At 43.3% G+C, this 18,147-nt stretch overlaps 2 protein-coding genes across 5 annotated transcripts in view; one reads left to right on the top strand and one right to left on the bottom strand.

The window, feature by feature from the left end:
• Positions 1-23: 23 nt before the first annotated feature.
• On the top strand, positions 24-12,897 carry HOMEZ (homeobox and leucine zipper encoding). 3 transcript variants are annotated; one of them, XM_054689247.1, is made up of 3 exons: positions 24-104; positions 8,737-9,239; positions 9,555-12,897. In XM_054689247.1, exons 1-3 carry the CDS (start codon positions 47-49, stop codon positions 10,314-10,316), a joined length of 1,323 nt encoding a protein of 440 aa, XP_054545222.1. In that variant the 5' UTR covers positions 24-46; the 3' UTR covers positions 10,317-12,897. The 3 variants fall into 3 exon arrangements, with proteins under 3 accessions (XP_054545222.1, XP_037358963.1, XP_037358966.1); XM_037503066.2 differs by having other exon boundaries at positions 8,737-12,895; XM_037503069.2 differs by lacking the exon at positions 24-104 and adding an exon at positions 3,217-3,364 and having other exon boundaries at positions 8,737-12,895.
• The window catches only part of RNF212B (ring finger protein 212B), a 30,845-nt gene continuing 22,677 nt past the window's right edge, over positions 9,980-18,147 (bottom strand). Inside the window, exons 11-16 of one of the 2 annotated variants that reach the window (XR_005123711.2) lie at positions 17,925-17,973; positions 15,621-15,660; positions 15,245-15,342; positions 14,308-14,369; positions 12,449-12,592; positions 9,980-10,312 (exon numbers count right to left, since the gene is read on the bottom strand). Coding sequence is in view for 1 of the 2 variants with exons in the window: in XM_037503071.2 (XP_037358968.1) it covers positions 12,527-12,592; positions 14,308-14,369; positions 15,245-15,342; positions 15,621-15,660; positions 17,925-17,973 (315 nt within the window). In the remaining variant the exon portion in view is untranslated. Of the gene's footprint in view, positions 10,313-11,991; positions 12,593-14,307; positions 14,370-15,244; positions 15,343-15,620; positions 15,661-17,924; positions 17,974-18,147 lie in introns of those variants that run through there. The other variant, XM_037503071.2, reaches the window with a different exon arrangement.

The raw sequence follows: 18,147 nt of genomic DNA, 5'->3' as shown, positions 1-18,147 counted from the left end.
AATTGTGATGTCACTGCAAAGTACCCACACTCAGTATGTGTTGTAAATGGAACCAGATATGCTGAAGGGTAGAGTCAGCATGAGGAACAAACACCCACGGAGAGGTAAGTCAGCCTTTCCAGGAGTTCTCTCCAGGGCATATGACCTAGGGTTCCCCTATGACCCTAATGTCTTTCCAGAAATCTCACATCTTTGTTAAGTGGTAGATTTATCAGAAATCTTCCACCAACTCCTTCATTTTAGCTTGTACTATCCCAAATCCTACATATATGCTGTTCTGATGGTCAACCTTCAGCTCTGGAATTTCTCAGGAGACAGAGCACGGAACACTGGAGCAGGGTTCCCCTAAATTGGGCAGAAACTTACCATATCCTTTTCATAAACCCCAAGGGTAGACCCAAGATTCAGGGTGCCTGAAGCCCGTAACATTTAGAGTCTTTTTTTTTTAACTTAAGAGTACTTTTTTAGCAAAAATATATTGGCACAAAGGTGAATAAATATATGTTAGAATGAGATAAAATTTATAGTTTTTAAGAGTCTGAAACTTTGACAATATCACAAAATCAAAAATTACATTAAAAATTATCTACTTAATGGCCCTCCCTCATGGTGCAAGGGGTTAAGCAACGCACTATGAAGCAATCCACAGCCTCTGCAGCATGAGTTCAATCCCCAGCCAGCCAGGGGGAAACCCACATGGTGAAGCAGACTTCTCCTGTTTCGCCCGCTGCTCCCCTCAGCAGTGTATTACAATCAGTCTGCATGTTTCTGTCCCCCACTCTGTCTCTGGTGGATCCTTTCACCCCCCACATCTCTGGCCTGTACCCCAGTTCTTGTATGCATAAATAAATAAATCTTAAAAAAAAAAATTACCTGGGCCTCCCCGGTGGCGCAGCGGTTGAGCGCTGGGTTGCGAAGCTGTCCGCAGCCTCTGCAGTGCCAGTTCGATCCCCGACTGCTCCCCAGCAACCGGAGGAGGGTCCCACATGGCGCGCAGACCTCTCCTGCCGCCCGCTGCTCCCCTCAGCAGTGTACTTCGGTCCTTCTGCCTGCTCTGCTCCCCGCTCTGGCTCTGGTGAATTCTCTCACCCTCCCACGCTTCTGACTGTGCCCAGTGCTTGTATAAATAAATAAATAAATCTTTAAAAAAAAAAAAAAATTACCTACTTAAGGGCCTCCCTGGTGGTGCAAGGGGTTAAGACGCAACCTGTGAGGCTGTCCATAGCCACTGCAGCATGAGTTCGATCCCCGGCCAGGGAGCTATCTATATGGCTCAGCAAATTTCTCCCGGCTTGCCTGATGCCCCCTCAGCAGTGTTTTTCATGTTTCGGTCGCTCTGCCTGTTCTGTTCCCTGCTCTGTCTCTGGTGAATCCTCTCACCCCTCTGCACCTCTGGCCTGTACCCCAGTTCTTGTATGCATAAATAAATAAATCTTTTTAAAAAAAGAAAAGAAAAAAAAAAGGGAGGAATCAGCCTGGACTCTAGAACTGGGGCAGAACAATTTCTTCTCTCTCCTTGGATACTTTCTCCCCTAAATCTGTCTTCAGTTCCTCTCTACTCCTCACTCTTGGAAGTGCCTTTCTGAGACAACAAAGGTGGCTAAGTTATCTACCTTTCATAATTCCAGTCCATGATCAATGATGCTCAGAGAGAGTGACTGTGTCCTCCAGGAACAGGTGCTAAGTTTCCACAGACTGTTCCTTCTTGCTTTCCAGTCTAAGAAGCTTGAGTTTTTCCCAGTCAATCCAGTCTCCTTTGGCTCATGAGACAATGACCTCTCCACTGAAAATAGAGCTACTGCTGCCTAAAATGTTTCACTCTTCCTTCATTACATAACAGCCTCTGGGGGCATAGTAATAATGATTAGGGTGTATATACCTCCAGCCCTGGCTTAAACTCCAAGGGATCAAACATTTCTAACTCTATAGCACAGTATTATGTGTCTTTGGTTGCTTACTCCTTTGTTTTTGCTAAATATTCCTTTGGAGCAGACAGAGGCTAGCTCCTAATTGAAATCGTTACTAAATGCATTGAGACGAAGTGGGTGACAGGGGCAAATCCCGGCAAAAGAAAATAGGGCACAGAGCTGAGGTAGATCTCTTTCTGATGTCTGGCAACCCTGAAAGAGGTCCAGACCTTAGAGTGGGGCAGTCAGGAATCAGAAGTAATAGTTATGGTGATTGGTTTGGGAGAAGGGGGATCCATGGGGAGGGGTGAGTGAGGTGTGTAGTATATAAGATGGAAGTCTGAAATTATTTAATAAACTTTTAATACCTGTGTAAGGTATTAAGTGACTCAGATAGGCAAGTAGAGACTTTTTCAAAGACTAGCCTATGAACAGAAGAGTAACTTCAGAAAGTGTATTGTTCCCAAGTTTTATAAGACTGAGAATGACTATACAAACTTTTGGCCCAGTACTTCGGCGTGTATAGAGTACCACTCTGGTTGAAAATCGTATCTCTTGACAGCAAAAACCAAAGACCCCAAATACGACCTAGAGGAGGGAGGGCGAGGGGTCTGGGGCTCTGCTAGGTCCCACAGAGGTCCTTTCCGGCACTTTGTTTTTGGGAACAAGTGTCCGGTGCCAACTGGATCCAGGAAGCCGCCGAAGGCGTGAGACTCCTAGGATCCTCGTCTTTCCGGTTGTCAAGACATTTGATCCATCTCAACAAGTTCCCGACTGCTCTGGGTGCTTGGTTTACCGTGACGCTGGTGACGGAGGTTGGGCCCTGGACTGGGAAGGCGCGGCTCGTGCGTAAGGACGGCAAGGGGGTGCTGAAAAGGTCTTCCTTCAAGAAGAAATAAATGGAGCTATTGGCGGTCCGGACAGTTCAGCAAAATGAACTCTCTCTGCGGAATTCGGGGAAGAACACCGCCGGGTGTACTCAGAAGGTCCGGCGCGGATAGGTCGAAGGTGGGGGGTGGTACCACTCGCGGCGCCCTGGCCCTGGGGGACATCTTCCCTGCCTGCCGCACCCAATAGCCTCTCCGGCTGAGACTCACGCAGCCAATAGCGGGGTTCAGTTGAGAACCACGCAACCAATAGCCCGTCCACCGCGTTCCTCCGGTGCCCGCCTGCCTGCACTCGCCAATCAGGACTCGTGCCGCCCTGGCACCGCCCCCGAGCGCCCGCCCCACCCATCCGCCCCGCCTCCAACTCGCTGGAGCTGGGCTGGGCGAGACGGGCGCGCTCTCGGGGGCGGGAGGGGCAAGTCCCGGTCCCCGCCATCCGCGAGGGTGGGCTCGGAGCAGGCCGCACCGGGAAGCAACCCCACTCCCACCCCGGAGGCCCCCTGCCCTTTCTCCCCCTTTACCCCCGGCCCATGGTGCGAGGCTGGGAGCCGCAGCCCGGGCCGGACAGCGGTGAGTGACCCCCAGCCCCTTCGACTTCCCCTCCCAGCCCAATACGATCTCCGACCTCTAAAGCCCCATCCCCGCGCTGGGGGGAGAATTCCAGGTTTGAAGTCGCCGGGTTCTCTCTCTCTCCTTTAGACTTTTCGGTTCCCCGTTGCAACCGGGGGAGGGTGAGTGGGTGTGTAGGGAGGACGAGAATGCTGGGTTGGGACGCCCTTGGAGAGGGGGAGGATGAGATTGGCCTGCTCCCTGGGGCTCATCGCCCCAAGTGCAACTTTTGTTCTCTGACCCTGTTTGGAGCCTACTAGGTTGCCTTTGATATGGAGGCTTAGGAGAAATGTTTGCTTCCCAGGCCTCCCCCCCACATCCCCCACGACCACCTCCTGGGGACCTCAACACTTACAGAGACCTGGACTGACTGCTGGGGGAGCAGTGGCCTTTGGGAATGAAAGGTTCAGTAGAGATGCCCCTTCTGACCACCCCCTGCCCAGGAGTACTCAGAAAACCAGGAAAAGATGAGAACCCGAGTCCTCGGAGGTTCCCGGTGTTACGACCTAATCTGAAACTTCTAAAGTGAAAGAAGAAAACTCAAGCTGGGACCTGTTTGGTAATATGGGCCCAGCCCAGGAGATCTTTTTTCATAGGAACCTCCTCCTCACCATACATTTGAAGCCCTTTTAAATTATATTTTAGGATAGGGAAAGGACAGTAATTGAAAAACCCCAAATGCCAATTAAAAGTTGGGAATTTTTAAAATGATACGTATCTTAAGCATTGTCATTAAAAGTACATTCATTTCACCAGTCTTTGCTGGGGTGTGTGTAGGGGGCTGGAGGATAGAGACGTCTTCTTTGTGTAGTCTGCTGATTGGAGTTCCCAACTGAGTATCTAGCATAAACTACACACATCAGTCTCAAATCTGGCTGCACCCTGAGAACTTTTTTAAGCTACTGATGCCTGGGTCCCAGGCCAGACTGATGAACTCAGAATGAGGATGAGGGTGCCCTAAGTTTCACAGGTAACCTAATGTGCAGTCTGCGAGGAGAGCCTCTGCCTCTCATCATCTATGATTTCAAGGTTTAGTTTTGGTTTAGTTAAAGTGGGGTGGGAACTTAAACATTATTGAAGCATCCGGGTGTAGAGTAGTTCTGAAATGTTTTCCTCTGCTCCTTCAGTCTTGTACAGGTGTAACTGCCCACTCCCAACTCATCAAGAGGTACACTTCTTTGTATTATGTTTTTTAAAGCATTTGATTTTGTTTTCATTTCATTTTTAATGCACTAAATTGTTCACAGGTTTATGTGATGTTTAATTACATTATTGTATAAATAGAGAAAGACCAGGCTGTCAGGGGTTTGGAATTACACACAATTGACCCAAGCATACAGGGCAGATGAAGAAAGCAGATGATTAGGACACAAGAGAGTAGCCTGCCAGCCTCTAGTAGTATCCAATATTGTGGGTGAGTCCAGTTCAACACTCCCCCCCTTATACTCTCCCCAGCAGTCATATCACTCATACGCAGTCCCCTTACAGACTTACTCAGAATCTCTTGGATCTTCCATCCACTCTTTCCATTCTTTTACATCAAGTGTTTGTTCCTCTAAGCAATTTGTTACCACCATTGCCTTTATTAAGCTAGGAGGACATAAGGCAGAGATTCTTTTTTTTTTTTTAAGATGTTCTTTTTTTTTTTTAAGATGTTTTTAAAATTTATTTATACAAGCACTGGGTACAGTCAGAAGCGCGGGAGGGTGAAGAGAATTCACCAGAGCCAGAGCGGGGAGCAGAGCAGGCAGAAGGACCCAAGCACACTGCTGAGGGGAGCAGCGGGCAGCAGGAGAGGTCTGCGTGCCATGTGGGACCCTCCTCCGGAGGCCGGGGAGCAGCCGGGGATTGAACCGGCGCTGCAGAGGCTGCGGGCAGCTTCGCAAGCCAGCGCTCAACCGCTGCGCCACCGGGGAGGCCCAAGGCAGAGATTCTTAATCTGGATTTCTGGGCCATCAGTGAATCATGTGAGAGAGAGAGTGTGTGTGTGTATAAATAATGTGTAAGTTTGACTGTTTACTTGTAGGGACTAGCCATAACTTTCTGAGAGTCCCTAACTTTGAACTCATTCTCAAAGAGGACTATGATCCAAAAAGTTAAGCAGCACATGTTTAACCTCACTAAAAGTCCTTTAAGTTCCTTAAAATTATTACCAAGACACACTTTGGGCAGCTTTATTCTCTGAATAAGGCTGTAGGGAATTTAGCAGGATAATACCTAGTCTCTCACTTGAACTATTTTACCATAAGCCTAAGTTCAAGCCTCAAGTTCCCTTTTCCTAGGACTGTGTCAACATCTAGATGTTTAAGGCAATCCATTCTTTGTGAGGTGCCCATGGGTATGAAAAGCCCAAAGGGAAAGAAGGGTACTATCCTATTTTTTTTACTAGTGGCTTTAAGTAGCAGTTGGACCTATCTGGCATATTTATTTATTTTTAAGAGATTTATTTATTTATGCATACAAGAACTGGGGTACAGGCCAGAGGTGCGGGAGGTGAGAGGATTCACCAGAGACAGAGTAGGGAGCAGAACAGGCAGACACACTGAAATATATTGCTGAGGGGAGCAGGGGGTGAGACAGGAGAGGTCTGCTGCACCATGTGGGTAGCTCCCTGGCTGGCTGGGGATCGAATTCATGCTGCAGAGGCTGTGGATAGCTTCACAGTGCTGTGCTTAATCCCTTGCACCATGAGGGAGGCCCCTATCTGGCATATTTAATACAAATTTAACATTTACTCAGAATTGATATTTCACCAGCACTTCTGTCCTAAGAGCCCTTATTTCTCCTGTTTTGATTCTGTTTCTATCATCTCCAAAATGGAAGCACAAGAACACTAGCTATTAGGGCCTTCATTGTGTTTTTTGTTTACTGTAGGGTCTACCCTACTTGTTATAGTTCTCATGTGCCACTCTGGCTATAGTGCCTTCCTACAAATTCTTCCAAGGAGGTACCAACTATATAGCTGTGCCTTGATTTAAATTACAATTCAAGATCAAGAAGTCTTCTACAATTTGTATTTTGTGTAGGGAAATTCTGGATGTATAGAGTACAACGAATGTTCTTTGCCTTATTGCATGTTAGACCGAAATATCAAGCTGATTCCATAAGTATCTGAAGGATAGCAAACCACCTAAAATGAAAGAAAATACTCATTGTCCATCTGGTAGGCTTCATCCTCACACTGAACTGCCTTATTTCTTACATTTTCCTCATATCTAAAGTGTTATTATGTCCTTAAAGAACAGGACACAAATAAGGTTACCTAGATGCCAAGTGCTGCAATCATAAAGTATTTTCTAGCTTAGATTTGGAGGTGTTTCTGGTGAGCCACTATTTCTCAACGGTGGTTTTGCACCTGGCTGCACAAACAGTTTCTCACAGGCCGCTCAGCCTTATCTGGGATGAACCTTGAGGATAAGGCAGGGATATTTACCAATTGGTAATTGGTAATTACATTGGTAATTCACCTGGCAATCAAAAAAGATTTATATCTAAATCATGGATTCAATTTTCCTAAAGCAGCGATTATCATCCTTTTTATTTTTAAAGTGGCAAAATTCATTCTGGAATGATAGCTAACTCCCTAAATATAAAAAACATAAAAGCATAGATACCCTGGTTTCCTCTACCCAGAATCAGAACTCTGCAAAAAAGAGTTATAAAACAGTGATTTTTAAAGGATTCACTCTTTGCCTAACTTCCTCTCTTGAGCAGGAGCATCACCTTATAGCAGAATCATCCCAAGAAGCTGAAGTAATGATAAAAGCTGCTATTTATTGAGCCTTTACTTTGTTCTAGGCATATGTCAACTGCATTTTTTAATTTAGTCATTAATTTGCAAGGTAGGTGCTATTAGAGCCTTTTTTTCCTCCTGATGGGAAACTAAGGCTTTGTGATTTATCTCAAATCTGCCTCACTCCAGACCTCCGCCTCTAATAGCTGTGTTAGGCCCTGCCTATACATAGAAGGTGCAGACAAAATTATGAGTTTACATACACTCAGCACTGCCCATTTTTTATACATGAGGAAAGTGGGGGTCAAATAAGCTGAGTAACTTTTGCCCAAGATCACATAGCCAGTAAGTGGCAGAATTGGGGAAATGCAGGTTGTCTCTACTCAAGAATCTTATTTTTACCCACTCTGCCATGCTGCCTGAATTTACTCTCTTAAGATCCTCTACAAGGTGTACTGCCGTTATGATCGCTCCTTAACATATCAAAAGTAGTTACCTATAAACTCAGGATTCCTCTACAGTAAAGGGTAACAGATGTGTTACTAGTCTCTCATTTCCACACAGGGAGCTGAGTTAAAATTCAGCCCACAGATTGATTCTGGGCAATAACTTGAACAGGTATTTCAGGAATGAAGCACAGTTTGGGGCTATCCCGGAAGTCCCCACACCCATAAATAACCCTGGAAGCAGTAGTGCTATACTGGTTAGCTTGCAGGACCTGTTTACAATTTTTAATAAGCCTGCCCACCTGGTCCTGAGAAGAAAGCTGGACGAAAGAGATAAGAGCTGCAGCCTTCCGCCTGCCCTCAGTAAAGGGGGTTGTTAAAATCTAAGGGAGCTCTCTGGAGAGAAACAGCAGTTGGAAGAGACAAAGGCTGGGGGAGGGGATAACCTTTGTTTGAGGATGATTTAGGGGAGGAAACCTTTCCTTCTTCCTAATCTCACCCTAAACCCTGGGGGAGTAAGCCCCGTTTATCTCAGATGTCTGACCTATCTCTCTCCCCCTACTGGGAGATGGAAAAAATAAAGCTATCAGCTTGAGGCTTAGAGCTTTAAAGGTGCTATCTTTCCCCTCCCAACGCATCGCCCCCAAAAAAGAAAAGAAAAGGGGGCTAGGCAGCTGTGTACCTTCTAGATAGTCATCCACATTTTAGAGATTATCATAAATTGTTAGGAGATAAAGCATTTGTAACAGTTCTGAGATAATTGCTCCCCTTGTTTCTGTGGTTGAGTCTTCACTTAAGACTCTTATTCCATGAACTTAAGAGGGTGGAGTGAGTTTGAATTAGAAAAACAAAGGCTATATAAGGATGTTTTCTTCCTTCATAACTTCTAAAACTCACCAGTCATGTGACTTGGAGTAATTTAACTTCTTCGGACTTTGGGTTTTTCACACATTCAGTGGGAATTATAGCAGGTTCTGATGATTTTGTAAATTTATGAAAGCTAAATTAAAAAGTACTAAAGCACTTTAAAAGCAATCCAGTACATACACATAGAAAGTTGGCTGTTTTGGAGTCCAACGGTTTGTTTGGTAGAAATTGACCAGTAGCCCAAGAGAGAAGCCCCAGTGATTAAGCTGTTTCTCTTCTTATTACAGCAATCTGTGAAGGGCACAAATCTGGAAGCACCATGCCTCCTAATAAAGAGGCCAGCAGTCTTAATAGCTCCCCTGCGGGGCTCATCTGCCTCCCTCCAATCTCTGAAGAGCTACAGCTTGTGTGGACCCAAGCAGCCCAGACCAGCGAGCTGGATGGCAATGAACATTTGCTACAAACCTTCAGCTATTTTCCCTACCCCAGTCTAGCAGACATTGCCCTTCTCTGCCTACGGTATGGGCTGCAGATGGAGAAAGTCAAGACTTGGTTCATGGCTCAGCGCCTTCGCTGTGGCATTAGCTGGTCATCTGAAGAAATAGAAGAGACCCGCGCGCGAGTCGTCTATCATCGCGATCAACTCCATTTCAAATCCCTTCTCTCATTTACTCATCATGCAGGAAGGCCCCCAGAGGAGGTGCCGCCTCCACAAGTGCCACCACCAGAACCAACTGGTCTTGGAATAGTGCCCCTGGCTCTTAGCGAGCCCACCCAGAAAGCATTGAAGGTAGAGCCTGAGGAGTCCTCCGAGCCACTGAGTCACCAGAAAGCAAAGGAGCCCCCAATGGCACCAGGAAGTGGGGCAGTCCCATGCCAATCAGATTTTTGGCAGGATCGTCAAAGCAGTGGCCTCTCTAAGAAACAGGCAGGCAGGGGTCCCAACCAGTCACAAAGTCTAGGTACTGCTTCCTGGAACCACTCCCCATCTGTCCAGCAGCCACATACTCGGGACAAGCCCCCACCAGTCTCATTACTTGCCAGTAGGTGTAAACAGGAGTCAGCAACTAAAGTGACTCCTTCCTCTACCTCTTCCTCTTTCCAGGTACTGGCTAATGGAGCTACTGCCACCTCTAAACCCCACCAGCCACTGGGCTGTATCCCACAGCCACTGTCGCCCAGTGAACAGGCACTACCCCCACATATGGAGCCAGCCTGGCCGCAGGGGCTAAGGCATAACTCTGTACCAGGTAGGGTTGGCCCTGCAGAGTACCTTTCCCCAGATATGCAACGCCAGCGAAAGACCAAGCGCAAAACCAAAGAGCAGCTGGCTATCCTCAAATCGTTTTTTTTACAGTGCCAGTGGGCACGGCGTGAGGATTACCATAAATTAGAACAGATCACTGGTTTACCCCGGCCTGAGATTATTCAGTGGTTTGGTGACACACGCTATGCCTTGAAGCATGGGCAACTAAAATGGTTTCGGGACAATGCAGTACCTGGTGCCCCTAGTTTTCAGGACCCAGCAATTCCCACACCACCGCCTTCAACCCGCTCCTTGAATGAATGGGCTGAGACACGGCCTCTGCCAAACCCCCCACCCCCCCCAGACATACGGCCCTTGGAGAGGTACTGGGCAGCCCATCAGCAACTGCGGGAAAGTGATGTCCCTCAGCTGAGTCAGGCGTCAAGGCTTAGCGCCCAGCAGGTACTGGATTGGTTTGACTCTCGATTACCTGAGCCAGCGGAGGTGGTGGTTTGTCTAGATGAAGATGAAGAAGAAGAGGAGGAAGAACTGCCGGATGATGAGGAGGAAGAGGAGGAGGAGGATGACGATGACGAGGATGATGTGATCATACAGGACTGAGTTGGGGGAAGGGGAGGGGGAGGCGTGTTACTAAAATGAACCAATTTAGTAACTTTAAACAAAGAAACCACATTTTAAAAAATTACCTTGTGGCAAAAAACTGAAAACCTTTGTGTTCTGGAGGTGGGGGGTTGGGGATGTAGTGAGGGTGGACCAGGGAGGATGGCCATAGGGCTCAAAATGATGTGGGGATGGGATGGGCAGAAACCCAGGCCTCTATCTTCAGTGAAGAGAGGACCACGGATCTGCTCAAAACCAGGGACTGAGGAAAGGCTCCTGCTCTCCTATCTGCTGCTCTCTTTGTTGGCGCACTACAGAGGCCTGCCCTTGGCCCTGTAAGAGGACTGGCAAAGAGGAGTAAAGAATTTGGATTCAGTGACTCCAGTGCATCCCCAGTCCCACCATTTCCCCTGGAATATAAGGCTGCTTTGTACCCCTTCTTTTCTCTGCTAGCTTACGTCCATGCTAGGAAATACAGCTAAGAATCTGTGTCCCAGTCTCACCACATATTTCCTCTTCCTTACACCAATTTGACATTACATGTTTTACCTGTGAGATTATTGAGTTGCCCACAGCAGAATATTTTCTGATACTGGGACCACCTTGCCTTGTACCTTTTTATCTGTTTCTGAAATCCCCACTCTGTTCACTATTTGTCTCAGGGTAAATCTTCCCCACGGAGCTTGTGAAAAAGTTTAATAATTGGGTGGAGAATAATTTAGACTGGATATTTATTGGAGGTGGGAATTAAGGGAGATGTCCTTTAAAGTGAATTAGATTACAGAGGGTAGAGGAGAGGGAATGGTTTTTGCTGTTCAGAAGGACAGTACAGGTAGGTTCCAGGTTTGGTTTTACAAACCTGCCTAGCTTGACTGATTTTTCATTTTGGTGGTGTTTCAATTTGTGTCCAAAAAAGGAACTTTTTCTTTCTTTGTGGTCCTCTCTCTACAGGATCTATCTTGGGGACAGAGGGACCATGGTCTTTAACTGAATTATTGCTGCTTTAGAATGGTTTGATCAGTTGGGGTCAGATACAAAGATATCAATGGTTTAACCACTTAGAAATAAAAGTGGAAGCTCCAAGTTACTAGAATAATAAAAAATCCAAAAATAAAATTGTTTCTCTTGTCCACTTTGCCACTTCTATGGTTTAGAGATTATTGGAACCAAATCTGTTAACATTCTAGTTCGGTACACTTTTTTTTTTTTTTGAGAAGGGCAGGATATCTTGAAGTAAAAGGATAAAAATGTTAAAAGGCAGTAGATAATTATCAACAGGCTGTTTCCCAGCCATCAGACAGTAATAATTAAAACTTCTGAGGCTTTAGCAGTGAGCAGTGACAATTGAGTCATTCTCGGAGGTAACTGCACCTGCTACAATATACATAGGCTCCTTCCCAGAAGAAGGTGTCTAGAAATGCCTTTAAAAAGAAATTCAGAGTACCAGAAAGGGGTAATGGGATTCTCTAGTTCAGCTACAAGGTTTTCCCCAAGATGTAATTTACTTCTGGTCAGATGTCTCTGCATTTTCCCAGAATTTCTGCTTAAGGCCCTGCCTGCCAATGGGTCACCCATTTAATTGCTCATGGCTACCCCTATGTACCTAAAGAAGAAACATTTGATCTAAGTAGTGTTTGCCCATTCCACCAATCTAAAGCTTGTAATGCCAACAGGTAGCTGCAATAAAAGGGCATCCTCTTTATTATCTATGTACTTTTGTAATCTGAAAGTCTATCTCCAGCTGTTCAAACAGAAAGGAAAATAAACATTTAATAATAAGTAGGCACAAGAAACAATAGGCAAGTAGAGAAAGTATTATAAATTAGAACAAGAAACAAGAGTTGTTGCTTATTAACATTGGCAATATAGCAATGAGAATATATCCACGGTTAAAAATTGAAATCCAAAAATAAAACACAGTATGTTACCCTCCCCTTCAATGATGTCAAAAATTGTTTTGACTCCCTTTCAAATTGCAAGAATGAGGGAGCTACATATGTCTTGTGGGAGAGATACAAACATCCTGTAGCATAAGCCTTATATAAAACCTGACCACTTTCCCAAGAGGTAATACAGAGTGTATTTGGAAGAGATGAGGTACTGAGTGAAACCAGGAAACAAGGCAGGGATACCTTTTCCAAGACCATGGCCTCTGGTGGATACTACAGGTCATCCTTCAGCAGTGTGCATAGATCACATTTGAAGACGGTCTATCTGGGAGTGGTCCATCCTTCTCTCCCCCTGGTTAATCCCATCTGCCTCTGTTGGTAGAGAGTCTGCAGCAGAGGACAAGAAGTCAGTGTTTATGACAAAAATGGCAAGTAAAGCCCTCTCAAGGCTTTACATGAAGTTTATCAGGCCAGTAAACAATTGTTGCTTCCCTATAGTTTTTCTCCATTGCATGATAACTTCCAAACTAAGTTTGGAAGTTGATACATCTAGGGTAACCAAAGCTTTGTTGCTAATAATGAAACTTGCTGGAACATTTCAGTTAATATACTAATAAGGCAGAATATTTGAAAATCAAGCTCTTTTGGAAGACTTGGTACCTGTAACTACCATAACCAGAAATGATAAACAGGGAAACAGAATTCCTAATGCCTTTGCAGGGGAGTTGCACTTTCTTCAATAATTTTTTTTTTTTATTATTAACTTACAGGAATTTTTCATTTTAAGTAACATAATGAACTCAAAACTTCAAAAAATAACTCATGGTCAATTTTCTTTCATGTCTACTCTCACTGCCCCTCTCCACCTGATTATATTAAAGCAAAACCCAACCACTTCCTATCCATACATATTTTAGTACGTATTTCCAAAAGATAAAGACTCTTAAAAGGCGTTACTAAAACAGTATCATGCCTACAAAAAAAACCCTATACTATCAAATGTTCAATATATTCAGTTTTCCTCACTCACTCGTAAATGTTTTTTACAGAAGGTATCATCAAGATCAATTAGGGGCCATGTATTTGTAGATGGTTTATAGTTCCCTGAATGCTTTTATCTGTGGGTTAATCCATTTGTGAGGCTCTTATGGATGTTACTTCTTCAATGTTGCCTCTCAGGAGTTAGATCCTATTTTTTTTTTTTAAAGATTTATTTTTATGTTATTTATACAAGAGTCGGAGTACAGTCCAGATGTGCGGGAGGGTGAGAGGATTCACCAGAGACAGAGTGGGGAACAGAACAGGCAGAATGACGAAATACACTGCTGAGGGGAGCAGCAGGCGAGACAGGAGAGGTCTGCTCGCCACGTGGGTTGCTCCGACACCAGCAGGGATCAAACCGGCACTACAGAGGCTGCGGACAGCTTCACAGCGCTGCACTCAACCACCTGCGCCACCGGAGAGGCCTGTTAGATCCTATTTTTTTGCTGATAAAAATACAGGGAATTTTGGAGTCTGAGAGCAAAATATTTACCTGCCTTACTACATTTTGGGGGTCACCCAGGAGCTTGGTATGGAAAAAGGGCATAAATACCCTCAAACCCAAGCCATAAAAGTTAAAGGGCAAGACTAGGCTTCTCATTTAGTAGAGCTCCTTATAAACCTCTCTTCTTTCCCATGCCCTTTTCTCTTGTCAAGATTAGAACCATAGTCCCATAAATTCACAAAACATTTTTCCAGCTATCTCTGGAGGATTACATGTTTTTTCCTACTGCAAACAGTAGTACTTCTACTCAAAAAATATATTCCATTAAAAATGTTCTTTAGGAGCTTCTGCAAATGTAGCTGTGTCCACACACTTAGATCATGTTGGCCAAGACCTCTGAAGTTTAAAACCTTTCACTACCATATGACCTTATTTTTAAACTTGGAAGCTAATCAGACAGTATAGAATTGTTGAAATTGAGTCCATTCTGGAAAGTTGTGAATATATGATTACCAGACTTGAAACCTATGTCATTTTCCACTGGCTACATCCTACCACCTTCACTGTAGTAGGCCTAACTGTGAGTTTTTCTCATCCAGACAAGTTAGAGGCTCACTTGCAGGACTGGTGGCTGGAAACCAGGAAGACTCTCTAGAGTGGTTCTGCCTTCCCTTTGACCTGTAAGATATAATAAAATAGTGAAAGAATACTTATTTGGCAATTCCCCTGCAGTGCTAGTGATGGAGCATGTTAAAAAGAAAGTTCTTAAAATGAGGAACACATATTAAAAGTGAAAAACTGTTAGATAAGGTACTAAAAAGAGATGGGTTATAAAGTCCATCCTTGTGAGGATGGAGTACTGACAGAGAAATCTGAGATTTGAACTTAACTATGAGTAGAAAAAAGAAGCAATAAAAAAATTTTGGTGAGTTATGGATGATGACAGCCTCTTATCAAGAGGCCTGTTACCAAAGATATGTTTCGGAAAAGGTGAGGATGAAAAAGAGATAGTGGTTTTATCATTCACATTCAAAACTGTGTTCCCAGTAATGTTCATACACATAACAAAAAAAGAAAAACTCGACTGGTGAAAAGATGAGTGCAATTTAGGTAAAATTTTTTTAAAGATTTATTTTATTTATTTATGTATACAAGAACTGGGGTTTAGGCCAGAGGTGTGGGGGGTGTGCGGGGAGAGGATACACCAGAGACAGAGTGGGGAGCAGAACAGGCAGATCTACTGAAATACACTGCTGAGGGGAGTAGCGGGAGAGACAGGACAGGTCTGCTGTGCCATGTGGGTTAGCTCCCTGGCTGGGGATTGAACTTGTGCTGCAGTGACTGGCAATAGCTTGATAGCAGAGACTTTAACCCTTGCACCACCAGGGAGGCCCTAGGTAAAATTCTTCACTATGAAAGAAATAGAGCCAAACTAAAGACAATATACTCTTGGGGTATGGCAAATCCCAACTTCTTTTCCCTTTGAAAGGCTTCACTAAGTATGTATGTCAATGGCTGAAGTTCTACTCCTTTGGGTATATTATTTAACTTACCTGAATTGTCAGGGGTGAGGACTCTTGTGTGGTCTGAATTCCCACCATTTAGAGATGGTCCGAAAGGAAAAAACCCCCGTCCTGAGGAGGCAGATGGTCTAAGAAGGGAAAACAAAAGCATCAGCAGAGAAAAGGAAAGGTGGAGGTAAAGACCATATGTAAAGGAAGAGCCTATACCTGCACAACAGAGACGAAATAAATCCCCTAATTGCAGTTGAAAATAAAATAATTCAAATGTCTATTAGACATAGTATTCTTCAACTTCCTCTTTGTGTTTATAGGTAGAGAATAAATTTCATTGGTATAGGCTCCAGTGCTGCTGGCAGAGTGCTGGTGTGAACAGATCCCAAACGAAAGTTAGCATAGAGTCACTTACCTGTAAGATAGGCTGTAAGAGGAAGCTGGTGAAGGGGTTTCTGAAAAGCACAAAAATGCATGTGAGATAATACACAAACTGGAGAAGGATTCAGATGTACCAGGGGCCAGGGCAAAGGAACTGAGGGATTAAAGATTTTTTATTGTTTTTATTATACATACAATACATTTATATATTGCACATATAATATTGTATATATTAGGTATTGTGTGTGTGTGTGTGTGTGTGTGTGTGTGTGTGTATATATATATATATATATATATATATATATATATATTAGGTTTAGGGGCCAATGGCAGGTAAGAAAGCTCACAAATCGCCTAGCAGCATCTCAAAGGTGCTTTCCTCTCCGTTTCATGAGTTTGTGGGCCTGGACCCATCATTGCTGTATGTGCTGTAATGTATCTGTGCCTTGGTTTCCCCTATAAGAAGATTACTAGAAAGAATGGCTAAAGACAAAGGATCATTAAGTTCACTAAGACTGATATCAGACAAATAATAGACTTCATGACAAAACTGTTACTAGAGAAAAAGGTCAAAATGATAAAAGAATAAATCCAAAAGAAGATAATATACAAACATATATGCATCTAGTAACAGTTCTAAAATACATGAAGTAAAAGCTGATAAAATTAAAGAGAAAAATAGACAATTCACCAATCATAGCTGGAAACTTCAATATCCCACTTTCAATAATAGATATAACAACTAGACAGAAGATCAGCAATGAAATAGAAGATTTGAATAACACTACATACCAACTAAATCTAACAGTGATCTATAGAACAATCTACCCAAAAGAGCAGAATACACATTTTTCTCAAGTGTACAAAGAACACTGGCTAGAATAGACCATCTGTTAAGGTATACACTTTTTTAAAAAAAGATTTATTTATTTATGCATACAAGAACTGGGGTACAGGCCAGAGGTCGGGAGGGGGTGAGAGGATTCACCAGAGACAGAATGGGGAACAGAACAGGCAGATCAACTGAAATACACTACTAAGGGGTGCAGCAGGCAAGTCAGAAGAGGTCTGCTGTGCCTTGTGGGTATCTCCCTGGCCAAGGATCGAACTCGTGCTACAGTGGCTGCGGATAGCTTCATATGTTGTGTCCCAACCCCTTGCGGCACCAGGGAGGCCCAAGGCCCACACTTTAAAATATTTCAGTCATACAAACTATTTTGTTCAACCACAATAAAATTAATTTCAAAATCGGTAATGATAGGAAATTTGGGAAATTCACAAATATATGAATATTAATCAGCACTGCTAAATAACCAATAGTTCAAAGTAAAATCACGAGAGATGTTAGAAAGTACTTTGAGATGAATTAAAACCACAATATAGTAAATATTGTAAGACTCCTCAAAAAACAGTGCTTAGAGCAAAATGTATAATGGTAAAAGTATATATCAAGAAAGCAGATCTAAATCAATAATTTAACCTTCCACCTTGCGAAACTTAGAAAAAAAGAACTAAACCCAATATAAGCTGATGGAAAAAAATTAGAGCAGAAATGAAGCAGAGGGAAAAAAAAAAAAAATAAGAAAATCTAAAAGTTGGTTCTTCAAATTGGTCCAAGAAAAAAAGAAGACTCAGTAAGATTAGGAACAAAGAAGGGAATATTTCTACTAACCTGTCAGAAATAAATTCATTAGAACATCAACCTTTTTCCAAGGGTTTTGTGTATGAAAGAATTTGAGAGAGACTATTTGGTGAATTTAAAAATTAATTAACCAAGAAGAGATTTGTGAACTTCAAAATTACCTTTTGTGAAAAGAAAGAAATGCTCTCTGAGAAGTATTCTCTATGAAATAGCTAATCCCTTTGAAAATAATAACAGGAGTAATTCTAAGGGAAAGACACAAGAATTAAGTGGGTGGAACCAACTATTTCTTCACTGGAATATTTTTATGTTTAATTCACACTGAAGAAGATAGACACCTTCCCAAGTCCAACATAATCAGCATCAAATTAACCTTCCTTTTAGTCTTAGCTTGTACTGCCACCTTGTGGCAATTTAAAAAAATTTCAAGTCCATTATTATACTCAAAAGTTATCCTCTACCTCAAGACCAGAGGTTTTCAATGACTTTCTACTGCCCACATTTTCATTTTCCCTTTACAATTTAAGGACAGAAATATCATCACTTGAAAAACAAAAATATATGTCTGGATACTTTCCATAATTCTCTGGGGGGAAAAAAAACAAAGTAAAATGACCTTATATTCTGCAGAGAAAGCCAGAAATCTGCTGGTATCTGTATAGAGTATGTTGATTCTGATACTTTTTTCCCACTCACCAGTAAAAGAGTCTCTGGGAGTGCTCCTTCCCTGCAGGCCTCTGGATCCCTGGTGGAAAATAATAAAAGTATTTTTCAGTTCTGTGGATTCCATTTTCCTTGCTGTTTCTCTATAAACAATGAAGAAAATGTTCTCCCAAAGTTCGTCCCAAATGCTAGTCTAAGAAGGATGCAGACGTGACTACTTCCAAAATGAACGTAGCGAGCACCGCTAACTCAGTCT

This window comes from Talpa occidentalis, unplaced genomic scaffold (assembly GCF_014898055.3).
Source record: "Talpa occidentalis isolate TD23 unplaced genomic scaffold, MPIMG_talOcc4v2.1 talOcc4.11, whole genome shotgun sequence".
In the NCBI taxonomy this organism is placed as follows: domain Eukaryota; kingdom Metazoa; phylum Chordata; class Mammalia; order Eulipotyphla; family Talpidae; genus Talpa; species Talpa occidentalis.
Note: the sequence above shows the minus strand (reverse complement) of the source record. Positions and strands in the feature narration are given on the sequence as shown.

Bases quoted from the DNA above. Each gene is read 5' to 3' on its own strand.
- HOMEZ (XM_037503066.2), top strand. From the start codon at position 47: ATGGAACCAGATATGCTGAAGGGTAGAGTCAGCATGAGGAACAAACAC. The intron at 105-8,736 runs GTAAGTCAGCCT...TTCTTATTACAG, and splicing joins GAACAAACACCCACGGAGAG to CAATCTGTGAAGGGCACAAA.